The sequence below is a fragment of the Anser anser genome, assembly GCF_964211835.1.
Source record: "Anser anser genome assembly, chromosome: 22".
NCBI lineage: Eukaryota > Metazoa > Chordata > Aves > Anseriformes > Anatidae > Anser > Anser anser.
This window is the reverse complement of record NC_139743.1, coordinates 2,502,230-2,526,367: the sequence shown is the minus strand read 5'-3', so window position 1 is coordinate 2,526,367 and position 24,138 is coordinate 2,502,230. Positions and strand designations below refer to the sequence as shown.

At 55.9% G+C, this 24,138-nt stretch overlaps 3 protein-coding genes across 10 annotated transcripts in view; 2 read left to right on the top strand and 1 right to left on the bottom strand.

Annotated features, from left to right (window-relative positions):
• ZBTB16 (zinc finger and BTB domain containing 16) overlaps positions 1-4,434 on the top strand; it is a 113,026-nt gene extending 108,592 nt beyond the window's left edge. For all 3 annotated transcript variants that reach the window (XM_083808276.1, XM_083808274.1, XM_083808275.1), the window contains exon 7: positions 188-4,434. In XM_083808276.1, the coding sequence (XP_083664402.1) occupies positions 188-417 (230 nt within the window). In that variant the 3' untranslated portion in view covers positions 418-4,434. The remainder of the gene's footprint in view (positions 1-187) is intronic.
• HTR3A (5-hydroxytryptamine receptor 3A) lies at positions 2,209-22,074 on the bottom strand. The gene is made up of 9 exons (XM_083808284.1): positions 17,248-22,074; positions 13,147-13,310; positions 13,007-13,051; positions 12,007-12,116; positions 11,138-11,307; positions 10,827-10,987; positions 10,283-10,493; positions 9,466-9,699; positions 2,209-8,880 (listed from the first exon to the last, which is right to left on the bottom strand). Exons 1-9 carry the CDS (start codon positions 17,312-17,314, stop codon positions 8,582-8,584), a joined length of 1,461 nt encoding a protein of 486 aa, XP_083664410.1. The 5' UTR covers positions 17,315-22,074; the 3' UTR covers positions 2,209-8,581.
• Positions 22,075-22,578: 504 nt separating this feature from the next.
• Positions 22,579-24,138, top strand: part of USP28 (ubiquitin specific peptidase 28) — a 34,249-nt gene continuing 32,689 nt past the window's right edge. For all 6 annotated transcript variants that reach the window (XR_014574611.1, XR_014574612.1, XM_083808267.1 and 3 more), the window contains exons 1-2: positions 22,579-22,705; positions 22,845-23,126. The gene's annotated coding sequence lies outside the window, so the exon portion shown is untranslated. The remainder of the gene's footprint in view (positions 22,706-22,844; positions 23,127-24,138) is intronic.

Below are 24,138 nucleotides of genomic sequence, written 5' to 3'. Positions count from 1 at the left end.
TGCTGTTCATTACTTCATTATTCGCTGTGTCTGTGCACAGAGCGAGTATCAATATCGGGCAGGCTGGGCAGTTAATTACTGCGGTGGAGTGAGGCCCTGAGACCTCACGCGTTACCCAAATGGGGCTCAGCGGCCACCCTGTCCCGGCTGCTGCTGACACCGTCCCTCTGCTCCCCGTGTCCTGCAGGTGAGAAGCCCTTTGAGTGCAAGCTGTGCCACCAGCGCTCCCGGGATTACTCAGCCATGATCAAACACCTTAGGACCCACAACGGCGCTTCCCCGTACCAGTGCACCATCTGCCTGGAGTACTGCCCCAGCCTCTCCGCCATGCAGAAGCACATGAAAGGCCACAAGCCGGAGGAGATCCCCACCGACTGGAGGATAGAGAAGACCTATCTCTACCTCTGCTATGTCTGAGGGACATGGAGGGAACGCGGGGCTGAGTTGCGGAGGACTGGGCAAAAAAAAATGCATCGTCCATGGCCTTTTGTTTCCGTTTTTCGTTTGTTGCTGTTGCTAGAAGGATCCTCTTGCTGGGTTTGCGGCTGGGAAGACGCTGGCACGCGGCACTTGCTGTGCTCGCCGGTGCGTGGGGGCGGTGGGGGGCACACAGCAGTGCTGGGACAGACAGGGGTGTGCGAGCTGCCCTTCCACACCCGTGGCCCCTTCCCCTTCCCCACCCCTCCTTACCAGGGCTTGTGGGTGCAGGGTGAGGGGCACGTGTCCCCTTCAGCCCTGAATCAGATCCGCTCCTGCCCCTGCTGCCCATGGCTACTGCGAGCCGGCAGCCAGCCTGCCCTGCTGGAGGCGGTACCAGGACAGTTGTGGATGAATGGTGCGGTTCGCGCCTCGCCCCCAAATTTTGGATACGACCAGTGATTTGGGATGGCTTTAATTTTTTTTCCCCCTCTATCATCACCAGTAACCCCCTCCAGAGGAGCTGCTGCGGACCCGCCTGCCCAAGGCAGTGTCCGCCCTCTGCACCCCGAGGTAGGCATGCGTGCTGCCCTCCCCTGCAGGGCGGTGCCCCACGGGCTGAGCCCCACTTTCAGCAGCTTTCCTGCACCCCCAGCTGCTGCATCGCAGGGAGGGCACCAGCCTCAACCCACAGCCAGTGAAGCACCCATGCGGGCAATGCCCTGCACGGCCGCTGCTCTGCAGGGCATGAGCCCAGAGGAAGGTTCTGGGGCAGCGGGGTGGGGGCCAAGCGTGGGCTGGTGCCAGTGCTTGTCCCCCCCAGTAAACACTGCTGCTGCAGCCCGGCGTGCACCTGCCTTGTCCAGGGCATAGACGCCAGCTGTGGGTGCTGCAGGAGACCACAACCCTCCTCCTGACCAAAGACCTTTCTATGCATTTGTTTTTCCTTTTCTTCTTTTTCGGGGGGAAGACGAAGCCTTCAGCGGGAAGATGAAGCCAGGGACTCCAGCGGCTGCGTGCTTGTCCCTGTCCCTGAGGGGAGCTGCAGCTCATCCCTTCCCCGTGTGCCAGGATGACCCCCGGGATGCTGCCGGTTCCTGGGCGAGCTGACCGCGCCACCAGAGCCCCAGGCAGCGGGCACTGCGGCGGTGCTGGGTGGGGGGTGTGGAGCTCTGTTCCCACGGGGAGACTCTCTTTTTCTTTGTATTTCGGGTGCTTGGAACGTGCCAATGCTTTTTTTGCCCAGCCCTCAACTCCTGGAGTCTGTGGAGGAGCGGACAGTAACAGATGGCTTTGCTGTGTGTTTTTTTTTTTGCTTTTCGTTTGTTTTTAAAATTTTTTGACTATTTCTGTGTTTAGCACATTTTACTTGAAATTACCTCGTTTTTTTGTGACCTCATGAGCTTTTATTGATTTGGGGGGTGGGGGGCGTTGTTTTAAATGACGGGGCCAGGTAAAGGCCATGTCAGGGGCTGGTGACGTGTGGCGGACAGGCTGCGTGCTCGGTGTGGTGGCAGAGCTGCCAGGGCAGCCGTGGAGGGGATCGTGCGCTGGGTCTGTGTCAGCCACCTCGTGTGCATTATCGTTACCAAAACTGGTATTTTTTGAGTGGCCTGATGGAGCCTGGCTCACCGATTCAGAAAGCTACCTCTTGTGTTCGTTTTTGTTGTGTTCTGATTTTGCAGTGACAGAAGCACAGTTTGCAATATTTGTGTTTGCTTTGTGATGTCATTTCAGTTTTCATCTCATGCTTTACTTGCAATTGTGTATTTTTTTTGTAATTTAGCTGCGTTTGTATTAAATGGGGGGAGGGGGGGGAAGAGTTAGGGAACGGTTTCTTAGATGGGAGTAAAGGGAAGAGAGCAGGGCTGTCTGTACTGCTGTACCCGGCCCACCCCTGCCCCCTCACTGTTGGGAAAACATGAAGGCCTTAAACTGGGGAAGATGCCATCGTGCAACAGCAGAGCGGGGTAGGTCATGGCCTAGCACCGAGTTAGTGCTTTGGGAAGGGAAGCGTTAAACTTGAATATGTGACTAGAGCAGTTGAGTGTCATTCATAATGTGAAAGCCGCCGGCCCGCAGCCACGCAGGGCATCGCCTGGGCAAGTGGGGTGCACCAGCAGCGCCGCGGGGCTCAGAGCTGACGTTGATGCCGTGAGATTTGGGGCATTTTGCAGCTGACCCCGCTTCTCCTGCGCCCCTGTCCTTCAGCAGGGGTGCAGCTGCTACCCACAACCCGTGATAGTTTTGTAATCCTCATTTGTCCCTGGGATGTCTCCCTACCTTCTGTGGCGTGAGCGCCTCTGGCTGTGCCATGGCGCTGTGTGGCCCGGGGCGGTGTGGGGTGGCAGCACCCGCGCTGCAGCATCCCCGTGCTCGTGGGGGGCCGGGGGGGCTGTGCGGGAGCACCCAAGCAGTGCTGCTTCCAACCCGTGCCAGGGGTGTCACTGACCACCCCTGGTGCCGTGTGGGGAGCTGGGCAGACACATCTCACCCTGTGGAGATCCCACCCCGGGAGCGTCGCCTCCTGCGCCCGGGCAGGAAGGCCCCGTGTCCGCACGGCTCCACGCACATGCACTGGCGCTTGCAACTGGTGACACCTTTGCTGCTCCACGATGAGGAGGAGAAGCAGGGCAGATGCTGATTTAGTACAATCCAGGATGTAATTTAGGAGAATGGCTTGTTTAATCTTTGTGCCTAAAAAAAAAAAAAAAAAAAAAACTAAAAAAAAAAAACAGTTCTTTCACATAAACAGTTGCTGCAATTTCTCACAAGTACGTGGTACCTTTTTGCAGTGAATTGGTACTGCCGGCCATGGGTGTCATGGTACTGCTGAGCACTCAGCTGAGCTCATGTGGCTTTTTTTGCTTTAATGTTCCCTCCCCTCTCGTCGTCCCCCTTCCTCCCTTAACGTAGACGTTGGCATAGTTGGCTTCAGAGCTCAGCACGGTGCAAAGCGTGAGTTTTGGTTCCTGTTAGTTCCCAAAAGGAGTGAGACAAGTCACTGGAGAGCTCTGTCCAGTGACAAGTCATCAGGCAAGACGACAACGTGGGGGTCCCCCTGCGCTGGAGCCGCTCTCCTCCCGGGGAGCCGGGGAGCGCAGCGCTCCCTGCCCCGCGCCCAGGAGGCAGCAGCTGCAGCACTGCGCCTCTCCCACGCCCAGTACCAGTGTTTGGGTGTGCATCCTAGTATTTGTTCCACATAGTGTTACGTATGCATGATCTTCTAAGGCTACGAAGCCATGGTAAAGCTCCATGACACCTATCCATATATATATAAGTATATATATGTATATTATAGCACTGAGGACCAACTGCCCTGCTGGACCAAGCAAACTAAGGCTTTCTTTCATTGCTTGTCTTTTATGTCGTGACAGCCCAAGTGCCAGTCTGATTGCTCTGTATTAAAACTAGTGTTTTGAATTAATTGATGTTATAGTTCCGTCTACCTCAGCACCTCCTGGTAGCCTCATTTTAGAAGGTGCCCAATTTTTTGTTTTTGTTTCTTCAGAGTATTGGTTACTATTTTTTGTACAACTCTGTTTCTGTTTCCTCGCTGTTTGTTTCTTTGCAGTACTGCTTGCGAGTCCTATCTGTTCTCTAGCCACAGATGCAGTTAGCTAAAATTTCCTGAAAAATGAATTTAAAAAAGTCCCGAGTTGTGGTGTCTTCTAGTTGCAGCTCTCCGCATCTGCCTTCATTCTGTGTAGATTCAGATGCATTTCTTTGTAAAACTTCAGTGTTTCTGACAGAGGAAAAAAAAGAAAAAAGAAAAAAAAAGAAGAAAAAAAGAATATACTGCTGCAGGTTTTTTTCTCTCCATGTGTCACTAAGTGAAGTTCGTGCCTTCTATAGCAAAGAGAATATTTTTTACATCCTACTAACAGTAGATTTTTTTGTAGTGGACATTTTTTGTATTTTTATTTATAAGTCTCATAAGGAAAATAGCAATGTTCAGTTGTATACCTTGAATCTGCAGTTAGAAGAAACAATAAAGTTAATTCAGTTGTCTCGGCCTGTCGTCTCCTGTTGCTGTTCTCTGCTCAAACGCCATCCTGCTGGGAGGAGGAAGAGGAGGATCAGGAGGATGCAGTGACAGCAGCCCCCTCCAGACCAGGGCACGTGCTGTGCCGATGGTATTGGGGAACTGGCTCGGCGCTCCTGCAGCACGGGTCCCATCCTTAAAACCCCACTCACCAGCAGGCTCCTGCTGACCGATGCCATTGTGCCAGCAGGTCTCAGCAGGGCAGGGGTGGATGGGGCAGGAGCTGAGGAGCCCTTGCATGGGGGGGGTCCGTCCCTGCGCACCTCCTGGCCCAGGCACCACCTCAGGGAGGGGGGGGGGGCTGGCAACTGTGAGCATAGAAGAATTCGTGGCCCGCTCTCATCCCCACTTGTGGGACATCTCCAGGGACACAGGGATGCCAATGGCCCTGGGATGGGGAGAAAATCCCAGTGCTGGGGGTCCAGCACAGCAAATAGGAGCTGGTGTTTTTGTGAGGCTGTGCAGCCTGGAAGATGCTTTTCCATGGAAAATCAAGGTGTGCGGTCATGGGTCTGCAGAATTTCTTTTTCATTAAGAGCCACGAGCTCCTAAAAAGCCTGGTTCTTATTTATGCAGGAGTTCCTTCGTGCTTTGGCATAGAAGAGGGTGCTTATGGTGCCAGAAATTAAACGTGCCTCCTGTTTTAAAGTCCTTTGGCATCCCTGGAGACCATTTTATCATGCACTGTGTGGTGCTTGACAGGGTGATTTGCTGCTGTCCTTTATTTTTTTGTTTAAGGAGAGAAGCAGAGGCATGTACGGCTCTGTGATTTGGCTTCTGAAGGCAGAAGGGGTGCTGTTTCCCACCCTGCAGTGAGGCTGGCTGTGCCTTGGTGGGATCGTTCACACCCGGCTCCTGCCTACCCCAGGAAGGGGTGCGGTGCACAGGTGGAGAGCTGGGCGCAGGCTCCCTGCAGGGATGCCTGGGTGCTGCCGGGAAAGCTGCAGATGCCTCAGTGGCAAGGGGAGGATTTGTGGCAGCCACGCTGATCCCCCACTCCGTCCTGGTGCAGGGTGCGTGGGGTGCATGGGGTGCACCCCTCTGGCCCTGCTTGCTGCTGCCAGCGCGGGCGCTGCTGCTGCATGCGCAGCTCCCCAGGGAGCTGAGCGAGTTTGCCTCAATGAAAGTGAACTCGTTCATTTAAACCTGACTGTAGAGTAGTCTGGCCCCCCGCTGTGTTAATTATCCTGTAGTTCTAAACTGATTGCTGTACACTAAGCTTAAGCCCTCCTTTATTTATTTACTGACTACATTAACAGCAAAGTCTGCACTCCTTTTATGTTGCTGCAAACTGTACAGCACGCGGCATGCAGCCGGGCGGGGGCCGTGAGCGTCTCCCTCCCGCCCTCAGGGAGCCAGGCATGTGCTGGGACCAGGATGGGGTCACACACTCATCGTGTGCAAGTTATGGTGCAGAGTCACTTGATGGAACGTTTATTTTTTAGGTGATGGATGAAATGCACCAGGCTGCCGGGCTCTGGTGTCGAGTGTGGGCTCTTACCATGCCCTGGGGACGGGGGAGCCACGTGCCTGCCCTGAAGTCCCCACTGGACACGGGTCTCCAGCTCCCCCAGGACAGCCATGTCCCATCCCATGCTCCTTGCTCTGCATCGTGCTGCTGCAGGACACAGCCATCCTGGGTGACGTGGGGGTGGCTTTTGGCACATGGAGGCGTCAGAGGTGATGTCCAAGCCCAGGCTCGGGCAACAGCCCCTGAGAGCTCCCTCCCAGCACAGCTCGTCCCAGGGAGGTTTTGGGCACCTCTGGTTGAGGTGACCTGCTTCCAGTGACCTGCTGTCTGCACTGTCCCTTGCAAAAGGGAGGGATAAGATTCTGCTGCAGCATTTGGCCTCATACAAAGGAGTTATTATAACGGGGAAATTGTCATAGGACTGGGCCTTTGTCTGCACATTCACACAGCAGCTGGGAGTGATTATGCTGCAACAATGTTCTGTTCCATCAACATTATGTCCTCATTAAACCTTTATTAGTAGATTAGATTCAGATTTATTGATTTTTTTTTTCTTTAAGAGGAAAATCCAGGCTTATTTCAGAGAGATGCCTGTAACTTTTCCTGCATGCAGCACTTCCCAAAGCAGTGTGAGGGAAAAGCACTATCTGTAAGGGAAAAAACCTAGATGCTTCCTCCAGCTCTGGCAGACTCCTTTCCCACGGGGGACCTGTGGAGCAGGTGAGGGTTAGCAGCTCTGCACAGGGTTAGGTCACACGCAGGACCACATCACAGGGCTGGGATGGCTGGAAAATGGAGCTCCTGTGCTGCGCCTGGATGGCCTCTGGGATCCAGCCACCAGCTGGGAGCTGTGGCAGCACAGGTGAGCCGTGGGATGGCGGGGCTCCGCGCGGCTCCGCGGGGCACGGTGAGGCTGAGGAAGGCGATGTGGTGGCCCTGCCGACCTCAACCCAGGTCTCGTGCGGGCAGGAGGCACCGCGCGCCTGGTTCAGTGGGCCCATTGGATTTGTCTGTTGGAGCGTTTGATGTTACATGAAGGCGGCTCATTCCAGAGGGTGTTAATTGCCCGCTGCACTGATCAGGTCTGTAGCACCATCGATCTCAGTAGGATCAATGGGCTGATTTAGTGTCTCACGAACTCTTTAACTGGACACCTCATCAATAGACAGCCACTTACAGACCATCAGCACATTAGCGCGGGCCAGCGCTGCCAGGAGCCCGCGCCACCCGTCCTGCAGCCCTCCTGTCACTCAGCAGGGAGTTTTCCTGCAGGTGAAGGCTTGGGAGGGTGTCAGGCCTTTGGATCGTGGTTGGTGGGCTTGGGAGCAGGCATAGGAGAGCCGGACACCGTGATATCTCTGTCTTCCCTGCTGCCTGCAGTCTCTATCCCTGCTGTTCAGAGGAGCTACCAGAGCAAACAGGATGGGGCCTCCCTTCATCTCCAGCCTTCCTGAGGATGGTGCCTGCACTGGGTGCGCAGGTAAGTTCCAGTGTGAAGTGCACACCCCCACCCGCAAGGGGTCTCAGCCAAGCGTGGTCAGGCCAGGAACCACCCTGAAAATGCCGTCAGTATTGCTTTTTCTCTCAGTGGTTGTCACAACTGCCAGATGCTCCCAACTTTGAAACAAGCGTAGGTACCATGTTGGGCAGGTCGTCTCCTTACAATTTTGGCTCAAATCACAGTCCTGCTGCTCTCAGATACAGGAGGAGCTTTTCTCTCCTGTTAGACGGCAGCTTTATGCTTCTGCCCTGGCAGAGGTGCACAGAGGGAGTATATTTATTTATGGCAGCTGTGGAAGCCTGCAGTAGCGGAGGACCAGGATGGGTAACCCTGTTGGTCTCTTCCAGCACTGCATTCCTATGGAGACGGTCCCGTTTGCATTGCTGTTTGGGCTCACTGTCCCCGCTCCGCTAGTTCTCCCCCAGTTTCTGTACTGCTGGGCAGGAATGTGGGGGGGCTCTGCCGGTCAAGCATGCAAAACACTCGGGTGGGGGCCGAAAGAAACGTGCAGAGCCGGGCGAGCAGCTGGCTCTCGTGAAGCAGTAACGGAGAACGAGGAACGGGCGCGTGGCCCCCGGTGCGTTGTGCAGGGCGGATGGAGCCGGTGAAGCTGTGCCCCTCGGCAGGCAGCGTGAGGCGAGGGGAGGGGGGCTGGGAAGGAGCCGGGGGGCAGCAGGCAAACGCCTGGGGAAGGGCTCAAGGAGGAGAGGCCCCCCCGGTGCCCGCCTGCCCCCGGGGCTCCAGGTGAGCGCCCGCCGGGCAGGGCGCGCTCGGAGCCCCGGGCCCTTCTCAGCGGAGCGGGGCCGGGAGGCCCGGGGGGAGCCCGGGCGGGAGCCGCCGCCGCCGCCGGGGCGGGCGCCGCTGTCCGCGGTGCTGAAGCCGCGGCGGAGCGGGGCCGGCGGGGAGGGGGCGGCGCCGCGACCCGGCCCCGGCTCGAGGGGCTCGAGGGGCTGCCGGGGGGCGGCGGGGCGGGGACGGTGAGAGCCGTGCTCGCTCGTGCCTCAGCCCTCGGCTGCTGCTGCTCCGGAGCTGCCGGGGGGGACGGTCGCACCGGCGCGGATCTCCGCCGTCAGAAAGCGCGGGTGGGTCCGAGCCGGGGAGCACCGCGGCAGCCGAGGTCTCCACCTCGCCTGCCCCGAGGGGCAGCTCAGGCGTACTGCCACACCGACCAGAGAGCGCCCAGCGTGATGGTGTAGGCCAGGACGGCCGCCAGGTACGCCCGGAAGAGCAGGACATCCAACACGTAGCCCACCTGCAGCCACTCGCGGGCAACGTCGCGAAACTCATCACGCTTCTCGAGGAACTGGCGAATGGTGGTGATCTCGTGCAGGATGCTGTGCGTGAGTGGAGAGCCCTCTGCCAGAGTGCCAAAGGCAGGAGTGGGCCTCGTGCCCCCTGCCACCTCGCGCTCCCGGGGGTCCTCACAGCCATAGTGGTTCAGCTTGGCTGCAGAATCAAGAGAGGTAAGCGAGAAAAATCTGTTTAGACACAGAGCTGGGATTTGTGTGTGTGATCTGGACATCCGTATTGCCATGCATGAGCCACAGTGAGTCACAACCTTGCTCTCCACTCCCCAGGCTGCTGGCAATGCTGCTCATGGAGCACTGGCTTGTGAAGAAGCATGGAAAGTAAAAGGGTTGTGCTTGGCTTGGAAGGAGACAAGGCTCCTGCTTGGCTGATATTTACTGTGCCAGGACAGGGGACCATGCTCTAGAACAGGCCCAGTTTGGAAAATTCAGTTTTCTGCCAGTCTTGCTCCAGGGCTGAAGATGCCAGCAGTGCTGGGCACACCTGAGCTGGGCATCGTCACTTCTCTGGGCATGACACAGAGTGGGGGGGGGAGGGGCTCCTGAGAGGTGAGTGTGGGGTGTCTGCTGCTGCTGCTCAGAGCTCTCATAGAGGTGAGAGCTAATTGGAAAGGTGAACATTTTGGTAGTTCTGATAATATGCCATTAGACTAGATCTGGGCTTAGAGCTGTGTGAGGCCCGGTCCCCTTCTCCTCCCGCAGGAGCTCTCTCTCCAGCCCTTACCTGTGCTGTCGTTGTTCTCCACATGCCTGGAGATGTCTGAGCTCTGTGCCCTGCTTTGGCTGAATTTCTTCCTGTCCCTGATGCAGAGCAGGACAGCAGCACGTTCCAGCAGCAAGTGCTTCACCCAGTTGGGAACGTGGGGCTGCAGGTCTTGATTGTGTATCAGGCGCACAACGAGGATGGTCTCCGTGAGGCTGATGACAAGCAGTGCCATGCACACCACAAAATAGATGCCTGTGGAGATGCCAGCAAGGTGAGTGGCCTGCAATGGCCGGCACAGTTTTTAGGTTGATGCACAGAGCAGGTAGGTCCTGAGGGAATTCCCCCTGCCCACCTCTCTCGCAGCCTCAGGTCTCTGCACAGAGCTGCAGTTCCTGCTGCTCCCGGCCCGTGACTGCTGTTGCAGCTGCTTTGTTGACCACCCCATCCAGTCAGCAGGATGCCTTTTCTGTTCCCTGTGCCACTCCAATGGGGCCCTTACATGCCCCTGGGCCAGACCTAGAGCTCCAGTGCAGCTCTCAGCCATGTGTGACTGTCATCTCGACACCGCAAGTCCTGAGCTCCTCTTACAGCCCCCAGTTTTGTACCTCCCCCTTCTTGCTCCTCTAGTCCTGGTAATGTTTCTGTGCTGGAGCTGAACCGCCTCCCCCCTGATTCCTTAGCATCCTGGTCCCAGAGGGATGGGCTTTAGCCCATGGTTGTTGGGCACTGTCCTGGCTCAGTGGCAGTGAGGGAGGTGAGTGCTAGGCTCCCACCGCGTAAGCTGTGTGAAGAGCTCTTGCCCCGTTGCCAGCTGGGACTGGTATCGCTGCTGTACCTATCAGTGGGGTGCCAACAGCCGTAGCCGGAAGCGTGTCAGATACAATGATTAGGAAAACTGAGTAGCCCAGTAGCAGTGTGATCTTGAAAGAGACCCTCTCGCCACTGTTGGGGGGTAGGTAGAAGCCCACAATGTCCATCACCATCAGGAAGATACTGGGGAGCAGCAGGCTGACAGTATAGAAGAGGGGACGCCTCCTGATAACTACCTGCCAGGACACAAGGAAAGACAGGAAAGATTTGGTGAAGGCAAGAGTCCTGCTTGAAAGGAGAGCTTGAGCTGGTGTGGGTCTCCTCTAAAGCAGGTGAGGATGGTGGGCTGCACCGACAGGACCCTCGGAAGGGCCCTCAGCACCAGGAGAGGTGCCAGTGGCAGGGGATGCAACAGCACAGAAGCAGGGGAGCGGCTCATTTATGAAGTAAGGAGACTGGGGGGCAAAGCCCTGCCCTGCTTTGGCCTCATCCTTGAGAAGATCAGAGGCCAAAGCAGGACACAGGGTGGCGTGGGGCTCCCGGTCCCGCGGGGAGGCGAGGGCCCTTACGTAGAATTTCATCTCGGCGTAGCTGTCGCTGCTCTTGACGCTGAACTCCTGGAAGTGGCTGAGCACGTAGAGCAGCTCCCACTCGCCCTGGTTCATGAAGATGCTCCTGTCGAATTTCACCAGCTCCGGGGTCCTCCAGAGCGAGAGGTTGATGTCGCGGACTGGAAGAAGCGGGGACGGAGCTGCCGGGTGCCCGTGCCCGTGCCCGTGCCCGGCCACGGCGCATTCCCGAGCCGCTGGGGCCACCTAGAGGGGGACGCGTCCCCTGCACGGAGCCGGCCCGCCCCGAGCCCCCCGGGGCCGGCACTCACTGTTGTGCAGCCAGCTGGTGAAGGTGAGCGAGCAGTTCTGGACGTCGAAGGGGAAATTGTAGATATCCAGGCTGCAGGCAGTCACCACCTGGATGGGCTTGAGGTTCTGCACCTCTCCGTGGTGGCGGACGTAGACGTAGGGGACATCAGGGGACTTCCCAACGTCCACGCTGGAGGGCACAGGGACAGAGAGCAAGGGTAGGGAGCGCTTCGGGGAGCACCGTGAGCGGAGTGGGCTCCTCCCGGCCAGCTGCGTTTGGGATGGGGACTGCCCAGCGTGAGAACTGGGACCTTACCTTGCTGCTCTGCCAACCTGCTTTTTTGGGAATAAGGGGAGGCTGGGTGGGGAGGGCCAGGACACAAGCAAGCCACCCCCGTGTCGGCGCAGCTGCCCTGTGTCGTTGCTGTATACCCCGTGCTGCTGCCCTCTCCCAGTGCAGCCCAAGGACCATTTGTGGCTTTGCTTCGCAGAGGTCTCTGCAGCACGAGATGGTGGGAACAACTTAAATCCCAGCAGAAGTGGGGGCGGGGAAGGACAATGGCTGGCTTTGCAGGAAGGGCTGGCAGCTCTGCAGCTGCCCTTGCATTGTGCCTTCTTAACAAAGCCTTTCTCCAAATATCTGGATTCCACCCCCCAGCACAGTGTGGGTAATTACAAATGTTTGTGGTTAGCCAGCATTGGAAATGTCCCAACTGCCAAGCCGTTTCCCCATCTGCAGCTCACCGGATACGGGGGCACTGCCAGTTCTGTGTGGGGAATACAGACCGAGGCACAGCACGCGTGCTCACGGTGCGAGAGGGTGGCTTAACCACCCTGCTCTCTTTTGGGGTCCCCTGCGATGGGGTTCGGAGAGCTGCACTGCACTCACAACTCGTTGATGAGGATGTCGGGCACCCAGATGCTCTCCGCAGGGAGCGATATCTGTGTGATGTTGTCAAAGCACGCCGGGTCCCACTGGAGGAACTCATCTGTCCAGTGCTGCAGGGACAAAGCAGAAGGGAACTTGGAGGTGAGGTCAGTCCTAGTCCCACCAAAATCCAAACCTGATGCTAGCAGCATGCCGTGGAAATGTACTAAAGCCCGTGTCTGAGAGGCAGGAAAGCCCATTTCCTCAGCTATCACAGCCACCCAGCAGTGAGAAGCAAGAAGCATAAAAGCTGTGTCTTTAGGCTCTTGATTCCTGCCCTGCAGAGGTCTTGTTATCACAGGAGATAACCTCTCTGCGCTAAGCTGGGGTGCGATCACTCAGGCACAGTCACATGGAGATGCCTTTACCTTCCAAGGGTGCTGGCTGTCACAGCGAGACAGCACTGTCCCCAACAGCATCTCCCGTGAGCACAGAAATGCCTGTCCTGACCCTTCCTGAAACTGTCTGGTTCTGCCCGTGTCCAGGTATTTTGTGGTTTGCGGGCTTCGTTTGAGGGTGAATTCATTGACTGATGACTGGGCACTCACAGGGAACTGAAACCACAGAGGTGAGCGGGCAGCTGAGCAGACAAGGAAGCTGCATTAGGGAAAAGAGGGGAAGGAAGGGGCAAACTGTGTGAACGCAACGGAGATTTTCTTTTGTGCTGAGTTCAGTGCTCCGTGCCTTTCTTGCATTCCTGCATCCAAGGGAGCTGGCTCCAGTTTTCAAAGGAGCCACCACACCAGGACTTTTCTCCAGGGCTAGAAACTGGGATGCTAAGGTAGGCAAACATCAGGGCTGGGTGCCAACAGCCTGCCTTCCCACATGAGCTCCTCCAGGACAATCGGGTCCTGCTGGGAGGCAGATAGCCCAGTCACCACGGGTGCTCCAGCCTCGGGAGTGGCAGCCAGGGCCCCAAGGGAGGGGGAGTTGGCAAAGGTCTCCTCGGCTCACGGCTCACCTGTCTGTACCAGATGTAGGTGGTCAGCACCTGGTTTTTCTCATCCTGTAGGAATAAGAGGACACACGGTTGTCACAGGGTGACCCCCCCCCCCGCCCCCAGCTGGCCCAGCAGCGGAGCAGTGGGAGCGGTGGACTCACCACGCTGAGGATGGCGTACACCATGACATCGATGGCCACGGTGGTGGTGGTGCGCCAGTCCCGCACAGGCCGGGTGCCCTTCCTGTAGTGAGCCAGCAGCGAGTCGGACAGGCGGAGCAGGGCCGGCGCATCGGAGTCTGGCACCCAGCTTGCCCTCGGGGTACCTGCCAGGGCAGGGAAAGGTGCTGTCGCAGAATTGTCCTTGCTCCCTGACCTGCCGCCCCAAATCCCCCGGGGATGGGCAAAGGAAGCTCCAGGGAAGCAGCGCCTGTGGCCAGCCCTGGGGAGGACCTGGGGCCGCGCTGCCTCCCCTTACTGCAGGAAAGGACGCGAGGGCAGGCTGGATGCAGGACGCGGGGCCCTGCCATCCCCTCCACACTGTGCCAGGGGCTGCTCACATCCAGGCAGTGCCCTAAAATCTCCATGGGGTGTGCCTCAAAATGCAAGATGCTGTTGAATGATGTACCTGGATTACTATTTGGGATTGCATTTTCCAGCCAAAGTTAAGAGCATCTTGCTGGGAAACAAGAATGCCGGCATTCTTGAAACCTCGTCTACTGTTTTATTCAGGTCTTCTGCTAACTACATGGATCGCTCTGTGACTTTCCCCTGGACACTTCTTGGGTTTTGGGTAGCTGGGTACCACCTGAAGGCTGCCATCTGCCTCTTCTCCAGGAGCAATGTCAGGACAGATAGGCAGCCACTGTGGGAAGCTGCAAGGGAGCCAGTGCCCTGAGATACGTTTTCCAACTCTTACTATTTTGAGAAGCATTGCTTCTTTACTATGAAGGTGAAGGCTGAGGTTAAAGATGAATCAAAATGCTAAATTCATGTACTAGGTAATGAAAAAGACTAAAATCTGTCTACATGAGAAAAAGAAGTTACCCATGTTAATCCTGGGGGCTGTGCCACCAGGCTTTGGATCCAGGCCCCCAAGTGCTTTGTACGGAGCAAACACTTCCAAGCGCTGCTGGCCAACGTTGCCGTAGCCAGAGCCTCTCTTGGAAAGTGACGGCAGGACAGCTGGGTTTTTTGGCTATTGGTCAAATATCTGTTCCTTATCCCATCTTTGCTGCTCCAATGCATTCACGCAATGCTGGGAAGGTCTGTACCACTCCTCCATCATTTGTGGCTCTGAATGGCGCTGTGTGAAGGCTGAGGAGCCCGGGTATCTGACAGCGCATCCTTCTCCGTATTCAGATTTCGTCCTCTCGCAGCGCACGTGGCAGCTGGATGCTCCCTGCTACCCACCCATCTGCTCGTCGCCCACAAAAGGAGGAGGTGCAGGCCGAGACTTTCCTTTCAGCCCAGTTAGCAGGGCATATGTGATTAGCAATGAGCGAGGGCCCCGCCGCCAGCTGGGATAGCCGTGCCTCTGCGCCTTTGTGGCTGAGCACCGCGTGCCGTCCCAGGAAGGGACCTGGCACCCCTGCCCCATAGCTCTCCTCCTGCCCTGCTGGCCCTGCTTCACTCAGAGGCCAAAGCCTGCAGCGTGAGGCCAGGGCAGCACTGTGGGGTTTGTGGTGACTTGCACGAGGGAGACGCTCCCCTTTCTGGTGGGATGCGTGATATAAATAACACCGAAATCAGCCCCTTAGCAGCAGCTACAGGAGGAGCCTGCCGATGGGCAGCAGGCTGTGTTTATAGCTGTGTGGTCTGTACGAGCTGAAGCTGGAGAAGGACAAGCAGGACTGCTGTGTGCACGAGTGCATGTAGTGCTGGCCCAGCGCCACTCTGCAGGGCATGGGCATTACGGCTGCGGCTCCGCGCGGTCACTTTGGTATCTTCAGCTAGGACAGAACTTGCTTTAGCATGCGGAGCAACACTTTTAAATAAGTGGTCTTATTGTTATCTCGACATTTGTTTCCTGCAGAAACAATCCCTCTGCTGATGCTGGGAGCACTAATCGCATTGCAAATTGCTGTCGGCACCCCAGTCCTCGCTGCAAGGCTGCTGCTGAGGCTGCAGGCGGGCCAGGTGGCAGAACCGCAGTTGCAGCTTTGATCTGGAGCACCCGAGCCTGCTCTGCATGTCACAGAAGGCACTAATTGGAATAGATCTGCAGGAACTTGGGGAAAAGCTGCCTGGAAGGAAACTTTAATCTTTCTTTGCGACTGAAAAAAAAACATTAGCCTTGACCCCTCCAACTTTGCATGGGATCTATAATGCCTCAGAGCTGGTGGAGCTCACAACCCTCATCCAGCCACGTGCTAGCCAAGGGAGGAGATAGGGAGGGGGGGGCGAGACACAGCAATTAGGGCGATGGGAGGAAAACAGGCACTGCTGTAATTGCACCAGTGGCTAGGGCCAAGTGGCCTCAAGCACTGCAGCTGGTTGCAGCTGGCTCGCAACACTTGCCTTCAGATCCTTGCTGCCGAGCTCAGTGTCTGGGAAAACTCGCTTTGGAGGGAGAGGACATGGCTGGGTTCACACCAGGCATACTGGTCTTCCCAGCAGCTGCCCCACAAACCCATCTCGCACACGTGCTGGCTCCAAGGGTCTGCCTGGCCCAAATCTGTGCTTCTCTGTGGCTTCGCCTGCCACGCTGCAGGTAAGTGGGACATGTTCACCGTTTTCTGTCCTTTCTCCTAAGCTAAAGATAATTCTAGTCTTTGGTGAGTGGTGTGAAATGAAATATCTCAAAAATTGACAAACTAAAATGTCAGAAAGCCTCCAGCCAAGTATCTGTTGGCTTGCAATATTCTGTGGCCAAGCGTTGAAACATTGCAATGCAATCAGTATCAGCTGTGAACTATTATTCAAAAAATACCCAATTGTAGGATTAATTTTTTTAAGTACAAACGTATTGTCCTAGCTTTTTCCCCTCTCAGCTGAAATAAGACAAAATCAACACATGCTCCTGAATTCACTTGCATGGCCCGTGTCTTCACCCTCTATGGGCTTGCTTTGACTTTTCAGCGTAAAGAACATCGGCCAAAAATGCCACCCCCTGTGGCCAGGTCAGGGCCTGGTGCAGCTGTGGGGGTGAGAACTGCCTCGCAGCACCCGCTCTGGCACGGCCCCGCGTGCAGTGCTAAAGCAAGGTGACCACGCCGAGTCCAGGGTGCAGGGGATTGTTCCTGGGGAGGAATAAAGGACTTCAGCTGTCCAGCCTCACCTGTCACCGGACTTCGTAAGGAAGGCGCTGGCCACCTCTGCTGTGGGTTTTCACTTTCTGTGAGCTGCCATTGAGGAAGGGAGGGGAACGCGAGCGCTGGCACTGTGCGGCCGCGTGCAGCCCTCCGGCTTGGCTGCTCCCCGGCTGCGAGGGCTCCTTCCTCCTGCTCCTCCCCTGCCAGTCCTCGGGCAAGGCTCTGGGCTCAGAAAGGGACAAGTCCCTGGTGGAAGAGACGAGCTCGCTGCCCAAAGCCTTACCCGAGTTATAAACCTGCTGAGAACTTTCACGTGTGTTGGTGCAAAACAGCACAGTGATTTATTTTTTTACTGTTTCTCAAAAAAGGTTAAACAAGAGAAAATAAGATCTGCTTATTAGTATTTCGGCAGTTATTTTTCCACTGTGCGGAGCTAAGATTACAGAGCACAGCCACAGCATCATTTCAGCGTGCTGTCATCCCCAAAATCCCATTCCACATTACAAGTAATGAAACATTATCAAAGAAATACATTTATCATGTGAAGGGCTTGGGCAACAGGTCCCAAACTGGGAGCTGCAGGCAAATGGACAGGAGATCGTTCTGTTTCTGTTTTCTCTCTTACTTGTTCCTCAGGACTCACTCTGAACACTTCCAAAGTTCTTTGAAGCTTCACACCAACGAGCCCAACATTTGGATCTGGGTTAAAATACGCTGTTACCTCCCTCTCCTCGCAGCCTGTGCCACCAGCACCTGCTCAAGTGTGCAGTGCCTCAAAGATCTTTCCAAGAGGTTACCCATGGCTGGTCTTCTCCCAGGTATGCAAATTTTCAATGATACTAATCTCTCTTTTTAAAAATTAATTAATTAATTAATTAATTAATTAACTAGTGTTTGCATGCTATAGAGAGCTGCTAGTTTTTTTATTAAGGTACACCAACATGCCTTTAGCTACCAGAAAATAGCTCCTTCTCCCCTACCCTGCCAGACTTCCCCGTGATGTCCTTACCTGTGTCCTGCAGCATCGACGCAAGAGGCAGCAGGGACAGAAGCGCCGTGAGAGCCGCCAGCACCATAGCTGTGGTGCCGCAGGTCTCCCGGCTGCCTTCCCCAGCCTGAGCTCTCCGCTCTCCTCTGCAGATAAGTGAACCTAATCAGGGAAGCAGGCAGCACTTTTTGCTTGCTTTCCCCCAGCCGTCAGGTTTTTGAAAATGCGTAATTAATCTTGCAATCAGCCTGCCTTGCTGCATCAAGTTTCAGGCAGGGAGGAGGAAGGAGGAGGCCACCCACCCCATGGGCTGTCACGCTGGTGCTGGGCGAATGCGCAGCGCCCGAGCCCCCGGCTCCCCCAGCCCCCTGCCCAGGCACAGCTCTGCGGGGAGGGCTCCCATTTCTGGGAGGGGCAGTGTCTGGATGCTGACATTGCAGCGTGGTTGGGACAACGCTGCCCATACCCTGCTGGTGTGCTGGGTGACAGCAGAGCGAGGTTTTCCAAGGAAAACCTCATGAGCACACTGCCACAGATGCCTGCAGGCACTGTGCAGGTAGCAACTGATTCTTGTTGGGCCAATAAGTTAGCATCCACCTCGACGGCTTTGTGTGCAGGTTTGACCAGTCCCCAGCTAACAAACCCCTTAGAACAGCATTTGCATGGGGGTACAGCCAGAGCTGCTCTGGTGCAGGGTGGGCTCGAGCAGTAAGGAAGTGAGAGCTCTGGAGCTGCACTGAGCAGCGCGGGGAGAAGCTGTAAATGCAGGAGAGGAGCAAAGAACAAACGCTCAGTGCTGGGCAAGGCTGGGGACAGGCTTTCCCCAAAGCCTTAAAGTGCTCGCAGACAGCACAGCAGCCCAGCTTCCCCAGAAGCTTCCCTGTACTGGGAGCCATGGTGAAGTAGACAGGCAGGGATCAGAGCCCTTGGCTGTGGCACGGAGCAAATTGCATCAGATGGCAGCGTGGAGTCACTTAAACGAGATAAGAATTAGTGCACGGCCCTGATGAACTCCCCCTTGGCTGCCAATAGTGGTGTCAGGGAAAGAGAGAGTGCAAAGCTGGGGCTAATTTGATTTCTCAGCTCTGTTAGTGGATGGTAAGTCACCTCCCGGGGAGCGCAGACAGCTCGGAGCTGTTTGCTGTTATTGAATCTGGATAATAAAAATCACGGGCAGTGCCGCAGCGGCGCTGGGGACCGTGCCCTGCGCCGCGGTGCTGGGGAGCGTGCAGAGCCCCGCTGCCACCACGCTTCCTCCAGCCACCAGCACCTGCGGCCGGCAGGCGCGGGGCACAGCAGCGCTGGCCAGGATCCGGCTGAGGGGCTGAGCAGTGGAGCAGGATCCGGGGCGAAGTGGGACAGTAGGGTCCAGGGCAAGGACTGCTGAACCACAGCCTCCACAGCAGCATCATTAACTCTGAATCTTCTCCCTTGGGTTTTATGTCTTCATCTTAAAGAGATTTTAATGTAGTTCCTATCAGCCCTCCTGTTATCGGATATCTAATTAGTGTGATCTATTATGGCCTTGTATTACGCGCGCGCACACACGGTCTGCGCGTCGGGGGCTCTTACGGGACTTTTTGTGGGATGTCTGATATAAATTGGCAGTATCCAGATCAGATTTACTTTCTGAAATGGTATAATGGGATTTTATTAGCTCTGTAATCTGCTGCACAGTAATTGCTTTTCTGAGAATCGAAGCACTTGGCATCCAGAGTTTCCGAGGGCTCAGCCCAGCTCCCCGTGCCTGTAGCTGCTGCCTCAGAGCCAGCAGCGTCTGAGCGGCCCCGCAGCGCCCTGCGGCCCCCACCAGGGTGGTGCCGGGGGGCACAGCCACGCACGTGGTGCTGCGGGGCCATGGGGAGCATTGCTGGGCCAGGCAGAGCGGTGTTGGTGCTTCCAGTCTTTTTCAGTATTTGATTATTTTTTCCTACCCCACCGCTGGGTTGGGCTGCTGACTATTAGGTTTTAACCATGTAATGCCAAACTTGTACTGGACAGGTGCGAAGTCTCCCTGCAGGTCCTGCTTGCAGCCTGCCCTATTCGGCTCAGCTGGTGGTGCTGTGCCATACAGTCCCCTGCTCTGCCTGCTGACAGCATAACCTGCATTTTTATTTGTTTTTACTTGTTTTTAAGCATGCATCAGCTCCGCTGGCTCCATGCAGTTGCAGAAATGCAACCAGGTTGTCTGTCAGGAGACACCAGCCATGGGAAAGGAGACTTTCCCCAGCAGCAGACACTTCTCGGAAGCATCCTGCAGCAGCCAGGCTCATCTGCAGTGAGCACGGCATCGACCTGGGCTGGGCAGCACTGCCAGGGGAGCCACACAGCCCCTGGGGACGAGGGATGTCTGAGGCAGCCACTGCCAGTGGGGCCTCGGTCCCCACTCCTGTGTGTCACGGCAGCTTCTGAAATGAATTTTCCAGCTTTCTGAATTGAATGAGGGCTTTTTCCTCAGACAGCCACACCAGTAGGTACATTTGTCAGGCCAGCAGGAAGCTCTTTAAGCTGGTGGTGACCAGCAGGGGAACCCGTGGGGCAGGGGCATATGCATGAGGCTCCAGTGCTGTGCACAGCGCAGTGGGATGAGCAACGTTCTGCATCCTCCCCATCACACTGATCTGCTCCTACCAGCAACGTAACTGGAGCCCACACCTGCGTTATTCCTGCAGCAGCACCAGCTTCAGCAGAGCCTGTGCCGTGGGTTTCGGCTGGTGAGATGCTGCAGGGGGTGGCCGGGGCTCCGAGACCTCCGGAGCCAGGAGCCGGGTGCGTGCTGTAGCCGGAACGGGGACGACCGCAGTGGCTGAGCCCAGGGCAGCAGAGCAGGAGCAGGCAGGTAGTTACAAACGAGGCGATGGCAAAGCAGTACTTTGTAAACTGCAGAGCACAGGGCCATTTCTTGCTTATATGGAGACAGCTTCCCATAAAGGCTAATAGGTTTTTGAAGGATACCAAGCACGGAGGGATCTGTTGTCTCTGCGAGGCCGTTAGTTTAGTTCGGGGAGCAAGCTGGCATCCACAGAGCCCAGAGGGTTGTGGCTCCCTGACCATGGCCCCCAGACATGGTCAAGTGGTGCTGGAGAGCTTCAGAGCCTTCAAACCAGCCCCGTGTCACCGGGTGCCCCGGTGGCAGCCGGAGGGCGCCCATCACGGAGCCCCACACGCCCCGAGTTGCACGTCCACTGTCACTGCTGAGGGACGTGAGGCGACCGGCACTGGCACGGCGTCTCTGCCGTGCAAAGCATGACTGCAATGGCATCACCCCCTGGCCATGGCTGGAGGCTGGTTTTCCTTGCAAGGCTTGAGCTGGGAGCCGCTAGGCATTTCACTAATTTAATCACTGTCATGGGTCATTGCAGATCCTGATAGCTTTGCTCCGCACGGTGAACCAGGCTATCATAAACGCCTTGCTGCTGCATTGTCTTGCTAATTATGAACCCATAAATGTCTCCTTAGGTAAATAACTCAACCCAAAGAGAGGTGGATGCAGAAGTTACGTGCCGATGGGTGGCCGTGGCTGCGCGCTCTGGCAGGTCAGCATCCAGCACGGCAGGGAGATGGCTGAAGCATTGCACCCCGAGGGTGACTGGCCCAGACCCAGTGCGTCGGGGCAGAGGCGCTCGCTGGCAGCAACGCCCCCGTCCCACAGCCCTCCCCACTGCCAGGGCACTGCTGGGAGCCCGGGAGCCCCGGCAGCACCAGCCCTGGCCTCCGAGCATGAATTAAGCAGGTAATACAAAAATCATAATAGGAGAGCAAATACAAATGTTTCCAAGGACCTCACCGATGCACTGATTAAAACAATTATTTTTTCCCCTTGTGGGTATGCGTCGCAGGAAAGCGGTTTCTGCAGTCTTTGGTGAAAGTGCTTGACAGCAGCAATGAAGACAAAGTGTTAGTGGAATATCCTGTTGGGGATAATCATATACTAGCAGGGAATGAGGAGGTGACCTGATCAGCCTCTTCCATCTGCAGCTCTTGTTTACTTTATTCATCTTTATGAGGGCGTGTGATTATGTAACTGCTGTAATGAGATTAAATTTATATCAGCGGTGCTTTGAAAATAAGATTTTACTAGAGAAATAGGAAAACTTCCCCAGTTTCTGTCCCCATCCTCGCTAATAAAAATGTGCAGTGGTCGTAAATAACCAGTGCTGCTGTGGCCGGGCAGACGAGCTCTTCCACAGTCCCACTGTATTTCATGGTTTAATTATCAGCAGCGCAACGTTCTGCGGGCCTGGAGGGGGCAGTTAAGACGTCTCTGCAGAAAGTGCTCTAAAGTGTTACTAGATGTAATGAACACAAGCCTGGCTCATGGTGTAAGAGGGTATCTCCTCCAGACTGGCTTGTTTTTAATCTCCTTTGAATAGCCTTTTGACAAATGATTGCCAGGCTCATGCCTGGCAGCATGGTCTTTGCAGGAGTGGAAGAAAATGTCACTGAAACAGGACAACTTTTTTGCAAAGTCATTTGTTGTTTTTCAGAGTGCCCTAACCACAAGAGCTACACGGAGAAGTGGATGCTACGGCCCAGGTGACATCCGCAGAGGAGGTGGGAGGCAGGCAGCGGGGGGCAGTGGCTGGCGAGAGCCACCAGCAGCTCTGCTCCTGCAGTAAGCGAGCAGCCCTGCGCACGGGGTGCAGCTCAGCACCTGCACCAGCAGAGAGGACAGCGCTGTACAATTTAGGGTTTGCTCCCACTCTGGCCCAAGGACCAAGTGGTGAAGGCTGGTTTTCCTGGACAGCATTTCCAGAGACATGGGAAAGGGTGGTGCAGTGCCTAAAAAGGCATTTTCCTGGGCTTTGCTGGGAACTGGTGAAGCTGCAGCAGTACCAGGAGGCCTGACCGGGACGTGCAAGGTGAGCGGTGCTGGAGGGCGCAGCAAGGGACCTGCGCCTGAATCCAGGTGGCCGCGGGGTGGCTTTTGGGGGGAGGGTGTCAGGACACATCTGATGTTCCTCATTTCATTAACAGCAGCAGAAGCATTTCACAGGCAATTGGAGCTAAACGCCAATGCTGCAGCAACGAGCAGCGAGAGGCAGCTGCAGGTAGGGGCTGCTGGGGCTGTGTCTGTGCCCACGCAGAGTGGCGGGGCTGTGAGCCCCCTGCCCCAGCCGTGCTCCCACCACCCAAAGTGCTTGCAGAGCCTGGCAGCACGGGGTCACACCCTGGTGTGGAAACCCCACCGGACAGATGGACAGACAGACTGATCACCAGACAGACACTGCTGAGCACCCCTGTGGGCAGCAGCAGCAGGGGGATGTTTTGGAGCCCATCAGCCAAACGGGCACAGCTGTAACCCATCTCTGAGAGCTCTGCAAAGAAAGGCTCTTCCTCTGCAAGCTGCTGGTATTTACTCATCTGCTTAATGAACTCCGCTTGGAGCAGCTGCAGGGATGAGTCACGCTGTATTTCAAGGCGGCGAGCGGTGCTAGCCCGGTCCTGTGCCACTATGCTGGTGTCAGGTGCAGTTCAGGTTAGTGCTACAGACCAGGCTGCCCTGGCTGAACGTGACAGGGAGCAGGGCTGTGTTTTGGGGCTTTCTGTGCTCGGGACCATAATGCAGGGCTGAGCAGTGCTTGTTGTCTGTGTGAAAGCCCTGTTTCCTTCCTCAGGCCAGGGCCAGTGTGAGCCATGCCACTGCCCTGCCTCCCTGGGGACTGACAGCCCCTCCAATGTGTCGGCCTTGAAGCTGCGGCCCCCAGTGCGGTGGGTGCGATGGTGGCTCTGGAGCTGCAGCTGGGGCTGAACGGAAGCTGCCCGGATCCGTGCTCCCAGGGAGGATGCTGAGGATCAGCATCTGTGCGCTCCAGCTAGCCCTTGTCCTCGCTGGGAATGCAAACACGGCCGAGTCCTGCCAGCAGAGAAGCCTGATGCCTTTAAATTCCCCAGCAAAGGTAGGAAAGCACTTTCCTTTCGGTTGTGTTCTCCATTAGACACCCTTCAGGTATTAGCAATATTATGCCACAATTTCATTATCCATTAAAGCCAGGTAATAATAAGTACACAAAGGTATTTGGAGCCCATTGATGTTAATGAAGGAGATCCATCTCATTCCGAGCAGGTACAGCAGCCGTGTGTCAGAGATGTGATATTACCCAGGGTTAGGCAGGAATTGCCTTGCTGAGAGCAGAGCCACCAGTATTTAATCTTGCATGACTGTCTTTATGGCACAGAGTGAGTTTGGTGCCTAGCCGCTGCGTGCAGCTGAGTTTGCTGCTTTTTCTCTCCCTTGTATTTTGCTGTCATAACTTCCTGACCCAGGAAAGTGGGAACCTGCCTCCGGCTTCCCAGGGCAGGGGCATGTCTTCATTTCCCTGCTTTCTGGAGGAGGCTAGTGCTGGAGGATTGCATCCCATGAGCGGTAGGTGAGCATCAGAATCTGTGAAAATGCCAGGCGCTTTTAGGTAGAAATCTCATGTCTGTCTTCCCTACACTTCATCCAAGTTCTTCTACTGAAGCTTTAGTTCTTAAGAAGCATTTCAAATGGGAAACTTTCAGCCTGGGCTTCAATAAAGCCATCTCAGTGATTATGGCCACGACTGGTATATTTTTCCCTTCATTTTCAGAGAAAATTATAAAGATTTCAACCAAGTTGGAAAAGCTAATTTGGGCTGAAAGGGCTGATAGCTTTTGATTTAAAATACCCCTGAAAGCTTTGCTGAAAAGCACCTTGCCTGTTGTTCTGGATGGAGCAGCCCAGCACACAGCTGGAGGAGCCAGGCTCTGCTCAGAGCCTGCTCTGCGGCCCAGGAAGCCCCAGAGCTTCAGACCGCTGCCGTACAGGGATGCTTTCCTCCCTGCTGCCTGGGGACAGCTGAGCTCTGCCTGAGCTCCGCTGCAGGGAGAGGCAGAGCAGAGGCTGAGGGCTCTGCCCTGCACAGCACGCTCCTGCCGGGTTTGCCATCC